The sequence below is a fragment of the Elephantulus edwardii genome, unplaced genomic scaffold, assembly GCF_000299155.1.
Source record: "Elephantulus edwardii isolate Elephantulus edwardi_28Jun2011 unplaced genomic scaffold, EleEdw1.0 scaffold00065, whole genome shotgun sequence".
NCBI lineage: Eukaryota > Metazoa > Chordata > Mammalia > Macroscelidea > Macroscelididae > Elephantulus > Elephantulus edwardii.
The window spans coordinates 3,374,541-3,383,466 of NW_006399815.1; the positions used below are offsets into that span (position 1 = coordinate 3,374,541).

Here is an 8,926-nt window from a genome sequence, read left to right on the forward strand (position 1 = left end):
AGAGAGAGAATTATTGAGAAGTAGCAACATTCCAAACATATTTCGAAGCAGGGCCCTGAAGTCTTGCTAACATAGTAGATGCTTGAGGGAAAGGAAGACTCAAGAGGGCTTCCTACTTTAGAATCTTAACCGTTTCCCCCCCATCCCCACCCAGTGAATGGTGGTGGTAGTTTTCTAATATGGAAAGATTAAGGGAAGAGCAGTTTGGATAGAGAAAGAAGAGTTCTGCTTTAGCTAGTCAGGGATGAGATAGAAGCCTACTAGACAATAGGATTCTTCTGCTCCTTGATATCTAAACAGAGCCCAAAGAAAAAGTTGTTGGTAGGTACCATTGAGTTAAATTGGCTTCATCTCACAGACACCTGATATACATAGATCAAAAGCTTGCCCAGTACTGCGACATCTTCACACTCTGTTGTGCTTAGATCCATTATTGCAGCCTCTACTGATATGATTTTTTTTGTTATCTAGTTTTTATTTCAGTCATAAATTTGTCTGCAATCCTGCTAAGCTTGTAGAGAAATAAAGCATGGAACCCAAAGAACTGTAGCAAGAGCACAAAGATTAAAAGGTACTGCAAGCACACTGGAGGTCGCAAGGTGATTTCTGGAGCTATAGAAGGAATGATGTGGTGATTAAGAGAAAACATGAAATACAGATCATAATTAGAGTTGTCCACAGTCAGCAATGGTGATCTTCTTGCTGGTCTTGCCATTCCTGGACCCGAAGCCCTCCATGGCTTCCACAATGTTCATGTTTTCTTTCACCTTGCCAAAGACTACATGCTTGCCATCCAACCATTCAGTCTTAGCAGTACAGATAAAAAACTGGGAACCGTTTGTATTGGGTCCAGCATTTACCATGGACAGGATGCCAGGACCTGTGTGCTTCAGGATGAAGTTCTCATCATCAAACTTCTCCCCATAGATGGACTTGCCACCAGTACCATTATGGCGTGTGAAGTCTCCACCCTGGCATATAAACCCAGGAATGATTCTGTGAAAGCAGGAACCCTTGTAACCAAATCCTTTCTCCCCAGTACTCAGAGCACGGAAGTTTTCTGCTGTCTTTGGGACTTTATCTGCAAACAGCTCGAAGGAGACGCGACCTAAAGGTTCGCCATCAGCGGTGATGTCGAAGTACACAACAGGATTGACCATGGCTGGGGTAAGCGTAACAAACAACTATACTGCTGAGGCGACGGCGTCTGCAAAGCTACTGATATGATTTTATCAAGCATGATTTCTTTCCCCAGTGTCATGCCCCAGTATGTGAGGCAAAGTCTCACCATTCTTGCTTCCAAGATATATTTGTTTGCTCTTTTTGGTGGTCCATAGTATATTCAGTATTCCCCACTAACCCAAATCAAAGGCATCAATTCTTCTTTGGTCTTTCTTTTTAATTATTCATTGTCTGAGTTTCGCATGCATATGACCGAAACCAAAAAACTCACTCCTGTGGAGTTGGTTCTGACTCATAGTGACCCCTCTGTTAGGTTTCTAATGCTGTGAATCTTTCTGGGAAGACACTGAGCATCTGTGTTCTGTACAGCATCTTTTTTTTTTTTTTTTTCCCTTTTCTCTTCTTCTCCCTGCCTCTTTTGAAACAGTCCCTCGGCAAGGACTATCCACTTAGGTTTGTATCCAAAGACGAAATTTGTAGGTGAAAGGAGTTAGGAGTCAGCCTTCGTTAGAGACTGGTTCATTTCAGGGTCGAAAATATGGAACGCTTCACGAATTTGCGTGTCATCCTTGCGCAGGGGCCATGCTAATCTTCTCTGTATCGTTCCAATTTTAGTATATGTGCTGCCGAAGCGAGCACTGTACAGCATCTTTTGAATTCAAACCATCTGAATAACATGCATATGAGGCAATTGAAAGGATGATGACTTGGGTCTGGCACACCTTAGTCCTCTAAATTAAATCCTTGCTCTTCAGAACTTTAAAGTAAGTCCTTTCTGGCAGATATACCCTTGCACATGGTGATGACTAAATCATTTCATTTCCTGACTGCTTCTCTGGTGGCCAAGTGGATCAAGAAGTTGTGCTGTCTATTTAAAGATATGTAGTTTGAATCCACCAGCTGCTCCTCAAGAAAAACGTGGACAATCAAACTCCTGTACAATTCACAACCTTGAAAGCCCACTGGAAGGTCAGTGATGACTTGGTTACGACTTAGACTTAACGACACAACAATAGAAAGCTTTTTTTTTTTTTGGTGTTGATTGTTGATCCAAGTAAAGTGAAATCTACACCATTTCAATCTTTGTTTATTATGATGTTATTTATTGGCCTAATTGTGGGGATTTTTATTTTCTTTATGTTGAGGTCTAATCCAAAGAAAATATAGATGTTAGATAAATAGTCATGGCAGGAAAAGTGAGGTAGAGAGAATATTCTAAGCAGTGAGAGGCTAGTTTAGATTAAGAATGCTGAGCAGTACATTTTGGCAATGACATATAGTATATGAAAGGCAATGTATTAGTTATTTCAGAGTAAACTACATAAAATCATAGTTGCTTAAAGCAACAAAATTTTTATCACATTATTTCTGTGGGTCAGAGGTCTGGGCTGGGCTTAACTGGAACCCCTGGCTAAGGAATAATAAGATGGGTCTGTGGTCATCTTAAAGTTTAACTGGGCAAGGTGTACTTTCAAGCCTTGGGTTCTCATTAGCTTTTGCCAGAGAGACATCAGTATCTTGCCATGTGGATCTCTCTATGGGACTGTTCATAAAATGGCAGCTGATTTTCCTCAAAGAAAATGAGGTGGAGAAAAGAGAATAAAAAGGAGCTTTATTGTACAAGATGTAAGTGGATTCTTTATTCTCTCTCTCTCTCTCTCTCTCTTCGTCACAAACTATCACTTTGGTTAGATGGTGTTCTTTAGCACCAGCAGGCTCAAACACTCCTATGATCGTGAGAATGGCACAGGACCCAGAAACTCTTTGTGGAGAGCTGACTGAGAGTCATAATTATCATGTTTGTTAGAAGCAAGTCACTTGATCTTGTAGCAAGTCCTACAGTCAAGAGGAGGGGATTGCATATGAGCACAAATAACAGGCAGATAACAGTCACTGAGATGAAAAGAATAAAGGAAAATAAGGTTGGAAAGGTAGACTGGAGCCAGATCAAAGAAAGCAGTGAATAGTAATCAAAGAACTTTATTCAATTGGAAACAGAGAGTAAAGAAAAGCAATTTAATATGTAAGCTTGTTGTTGTTATTAAGGGCTGTTGTGTCAAGTATGACTCATGGCAATCTATGAACAATAGATTGAACCCTGTTCTATCCTACACTATTATCATCCTGGACACACTTGAGGCAATGGGCTCAATGACCCTTAACAACACAGAGGAAAATCCTCAATGACACTGTATCAATCTGTCTCATTGAGGGTCTTCCTAAGTGATTTGAGTGAAAGTTTACAATATTCAGAGTTTAGTCACATTTTGCACACTTTTCCCCTGAAATTCTCATTTCCATTAATTTTCCTACATTACCCTTTCCTGCCTTCAGGGCTTTTTTCTCTGGGCAAATGCTATTCTTTTGACCTTACTTAGTTGCCTATTCTAAGGAGCAAGTACCTCCTTATATTTATTGGCCACTTTATAAGCTTGTTTGATGTTTGGGGATAGGTAAACTCTATGAACTTGGAGAAACAATGAAAGTTATACAAGTGTTCAGGTCTTTTGTTCATAGGGTCGCTATGAGTCGTCTACGACTGGAAGGCACTTAACAACAACAATAACAACAAACTTGAGGAACATAAACCCATAGTTTAACAGGAAGTCATAACAGTGAACTAGTTACAGATCCCACGAACAAAACTCTATTTTAATAAGGTGATAATGATCACATAATGCTACAAAAGATAACTATCTACCTTTTATAAAAATTTTTAAAAACCTATTTTGACAATGCATTCTTAAATATTCAAAGTAGACAACTGAAACGTATGATTATTTTCCTGTCTTGGGATAGAATAAGATTTGCTTCCAGCAGGTTTCAAAATTATTTGATCCTAAACTGCAGTAAGAAATACATTTGACCGTAGAATCCAGATATTTATACCAAAAACTAAAATGAAAATGAGCAGATTAGTACTTATATATGTAACACTAATTTTTATAAAACTCTGTTCTTTTCTGGAGCTCTGGTGGCATACACAGGGGGTTGTGCTGCTAACTCAAAGGCAGAGCCTTTCCGGCGGTTCAAATCCATCAGCTGCTCTGCGGGAGACAGATAGGCAAGCTCCTCTCTTTTTATTTACATCCTCCAAAAACCTGCTGAAGGATCAGCTATGAACTGGTTCCAATTTGCAATGAGTTTGAGTTTTAGGTTTTTTAAAAAATTATTCTGTTCCAGTTAATTTGCTAGTAAACTGGCAGGAAAAAGATGGACAGCCTCCTCCAGTGCAATTTACTGTCTTTGAAAACCCACTGGAGGGTTAGCTGTGGATCTATTGCAACATGGCACATACAGCAAGTTAACAAAGGATGACTTAGAATTCTTAAGAAGAATTGATGCCTTTGAGCTGTGGTGTTGGAGAAGAGCACTGACTACCCCATGGATTGCCAAAAGAACAAACAAATATGTCTGGAAGAAAGTGCAGCCAGACTGGTCCTTGGAGGCAAAAATGTTTCCTTTGGGTATGTTGTTAGAAGAGGCTATTTGTTTACAAAGTTCAGTGAAAGAGAGAAGACCCTCAGTGAGATAGATTGACACAGGTACTGCAGAAGTATGGTCAAGTATGTATGTCAGAAATTATGAGAATGGCACAGGCTAGGACAGAATTCAAATGAGTTGTTCACAGGGTTGCTATGAGTCATACTCGATGCGATGACAACTAACAACAACTAAACCCCACTACTATCTAGTCGCTTCTGTTTTGTTATAGCAAACCTCCATGAGATGATGTTTCCAAGGCTGTACATTTATTCACATGGAGGCTGTCCTCCATCTTCCTCCTGAAGTGATGCTCCTGGACTTAAACTGCTGAGCTATTTGTTGTTGTTATTGTTGTTAGGTGCCATTGAGTCAACTATGACTCATAGCCACTTTATAAACAACTGATCCGAACCTTACCCTATCCTGTACCATCCCCCACAGTTGAACCAATTGTTGCAGTCATTGTGTCACTGACCCCTCTACCTTTCTCAGCAGGGTATCTCTTCCCAAAGACTGGCCCTCCTGATAACATACTTAAAGTATGTGAGACAAAGTTTGATCCCTCTTTGCCACACCATGGGCATACTTGTTCAAGACAGCTTTGTTTGTTCTTTGGAGGTCATGATTTATTCTATACTCTTTGCCAGCACTATAATTCAAAAGCATCAGTTCTTTAGTCTTCCTCATTCATTGTTCAGCTCTCAGATGCATATGAAGCAATTGTAAATACCAAGTCTTGAATCAGGAGTATCTTAGTCTTTAATAGTCTTTCTCTCTAGAAGTGGTCCTTAACAGCATATTTTTCCTGTTAATCTTATGATTTCTTGACTGCTGCTGCTGAGTGTTGATTATGGATCCAATTAAATGAAATCATTGACAACATCAATCGTTTCTTCATTTATTATAATGTTGCTTATGGATAGCTTGGAATCTTGGAAGCAGGAGTGGTATCCACTTCCAAAATTAGCTTGCTTCCGGAAACCCTATGAACCTGGAGAAAGGATGAAAGTCACGCATGCAAGTGTCGAGGACTTTTGTTCATAGGGTCGCTATGAGTCGCCTATGACTGAACGGCACTTAACAACACAGGGAGAGACCAGTTGGCCTAGTGGACCAAAAGCTATACTACTAAGCCAAACGCGGGTGATTCAAATCCACAGCCCTAAGGCCTGTTTTTCATTTTTTTCTTGTTCAAACAGTCTTCTAGGTCATATAGCCCTGGCATGTCCACTTGCCATACAGAGGTAACTTGTGGTCACTGTGAAGCTGAACACTGTGACACTGATGTGTCAAAGGTGATAACGGTTACCCATGGTAGACAGTGTTTGGTGGCGCTCCCCGGTTGAAACAAGCTTGGAAGCAGGAGTGGCATCCACTTCCATAAATAGCTGAAGAAATGATGAAAGTCTCACACATGCAAGTGTCGAGGAGTTTCGTTCATAGGGTCACTATGAGTTGCCTTTGACTTGACGGCACTTAACAACAACAACACATGGATAGAATACTGAATTTTTGTTTTTCTGATGTTGAGAAAGAATTCATATTGAAGACTATAATCTTTGATCTTCTTCAGTAAGTGCTTTAAGTCTTCTTCACTTGCTGTAGGCAAGTTTCTGTCATTTGCACATTGTAGATTGTTAAGGAGTCTTATCCTGATACAACATTCTCCTTCACATAGTCCAGCTTCTGCAATTATTTGCTCAGCATACAGATTGAATAGGTATAGAGAAAGGATGCAATCCTAACTCACACTTTTCTGGACTTTAAAGCATGCAGTGTTCCTTTGTTCTGTTTGGACAATTGGTTCTCTGTCTAGGTATAGGCTTCTTATGAGCACAATTAGGTATTCTGGGATTCCTATTCTACTCAATGTTAGCCATCATTTGTTATGAACCACACCATCAAATGCCTTTGCATAGTCAATAAAACAGGCCATTATACTACACAGTACACAACCAGTTTTTTAAAAGTGAGGGAAAAGATAGCAATCCACTGAATTGGCACAATTCACTACTGGGTCCCATTCTGCACTTTGAGAAATTTTGCTCTGAGGGAGCATTAACTTAGAAATCAACATTGTAGCATTTCTGACCAACCAATATATTGGCATTAGCAGAAGTGAATACTATGCTTTAAGCATTTTAGCCCAAAGTACAAAAGTAAAAACCTAACGTATATCAGATGTGCCTCGGAGCTGGGCCCTTCAAAACATAAACTAGCAGCTGTTGTTATATGTTGTGAAGTTGACTAAAACTCTTGACAATTCTATAAATGATGCCTCTGAACCTTGTCCTATCCTAAGCCGATCTCACGGTCTCTGACTCGTCTGACACCATTTCAATAGTCTTTCTCACCTGTGCTGATCCTCTACCCTTCCAAGCTTGATGTCTTTCTCCAAGGACTGGTTCCTCATGGCAATATCCCCAAAGTATGTAAGACAGTTTCAAAATCCTTGCCTCCAAGGAGGACTCTGGTTTCACTCTCCTTTCCAAGACAGACTTGTTTATTCTCTTGGCAGTGCATGGTATGTTCAATACTCTTCTCCATCACCACAACTTAAAGCCATTTCTTTTTTTTCTGCCGTCCTTAGTCATTGTCCAGCTATCAGATGCATAGCAAACAATTGCAAAGACAATGGCCTGGATTAGATGCACCTTAGTCTTTAGACTGATGTATACTGCTCTTTAGACTGTTGATGCCAAGAATGTTGATTCAGAAATCATTAACAACCTTAATCTTTTCTCCACCTAGCATGATACTGCCTATTAGCTTGGTTGTATCTTTGTTTTCTTGATGTTGAGATGCAATCCATACAGAAGGTTACTAGAAATAGAAAAATGAAAATTTCACGTTCTCCCTTTTTTTTGTCATTTACTATTCAGGTTCTGATTCTACAGAAATAAAAACTACATATCTTGCCACTCCTCTTCATCAGTTTGCCTTCTATTCTAAAGGTCTTGGGCTTCTCTTAAGTATATATTTAAATACACACCATTAAAAAACCAAAAGACAAGAGGTCTAATTGTGAGCATGCAATTTGCCAGTCAGAGCCACCAGCCCCTGAGGGCGTCCGTCTGCACCTCCTGCTGCCAAAGACCAACAAGAGTCTCTTCCTGGATGAAAAGGGAGTTCAAGCTCTTTTGATTTTTATCAGTTGAAATCCAATGTAAAGCTGTTTCCCCAGACTCCTCTCTAACCCTCTAATACAAATCTCAAATTGTTCTCCTGAGCAGAAGAGTTGATTGATGTTACTAAGGAATGTATGTGGAAGGGAAATAAATTGTTAAGCTTCAACTGTGTGTGTTAAATTCCAAATCTGCCTTTGGAGAATTCACAAATCTTTAGGAGCCCGGGGGGAGGCATCACCACAAATCTGAACAGTTCTGAGTTCAAGACAGCAAGTGTTTGAAAAACCCTGCACTGCAGTTTCAGAAAAGACGTCTTGCAATAAGAGTTCGGAGAAGGTAGGGATTAAGGCGGAGGGAGAGTTAGTTTTCCTAAGGTCAGGGACACTTGAGAGAAGGGGTGTGGGACAGGAAAGAGTATTGTTTAGGTGAAATTGGTCTGAGGAGAGCAAGTTTGGGGTAGGGACCTTATAAGTGTAAAGGGAAATCGGCTCCACCCTTGACAATTATCCCTGGTGCAGGCAGAAGGCACGGGCAGCCCCACGTGCGACGGAAATAGACAGTTGTACAGATTTCCTCAGGAAAATTATTGAAAGCAAAAATTGTGATCACACTCAACCCTTTCCTCTATGCCCTGCCCAACTTCTCCCACGTCCCCGAAAGGAAAAGAGCAGTAGGTCAACTGTGTTTGTTTATTCGTTAACTCAACACGCTTTTCTCTTTTAAGCAGTCTTTGTTTTCAGAAACTCCAGTCTTTCCGGCAGCACGAAGTATTTCACAACGAAGGAGCCCCCTAGATGCCTGGCTCAGCAAGACCACATCATCCCTGGAGGGGAGAAAGTATCTCACACCAGCATTCTAAAGGAGGCAGTGCGCTTGTAAATACAGGGAAAGGAAAGCAAGGAGGGAGAGAACTATTAAACTGGACGAGTGGGTGGAATCAGTGAAATGTGTCTACGAAAGGGACACTAGGGACTTATAAATCGCTCATGAGGATGAGCCTCCCAACCTGGGCTCATTTTCAAGGTATCTGGCGTGTGGATCAGGAGATGTACTCCCATACCCCCCATACCAAAAGGATCTCCCAGAGCTGCCAAGCAGCCTAATCATGGCAGTTTCGAAGAGTGAAAGTA

General features: G+C 40.6%; 1 protein-coding gene across 1 annotated transcript; it reads right to left on the reverse strand.

The window, feature by feature from the left end:
* Positions 1 to 665: 665 nt before the first annotated feature.
* On the reverse strand, positions 666 to 1,160 carry LOC102853041 (peptidyl-prolyl cis-trans isomerase A-like). Its single transcript, XM_006888172.1, has one exon. It carries the CDS (start codon positions 1,158 to 1,160, stop codon positions 666 to 668), a length of 495 nt encoding a protein of 164 aa, XP_006888234.1.
* Positions 1,161 to 8,926: the final 7,766 nt, after the last annotated feature.

Coding starts and splice junctions, on each gene's coding strand:
- LOC102853041 (XM_006888172.1), bottom strand. CDS start 1,160: ATGGTCAATCCTGTTGTGTACTTCGACATCACCGCTGATGGCGAACCT.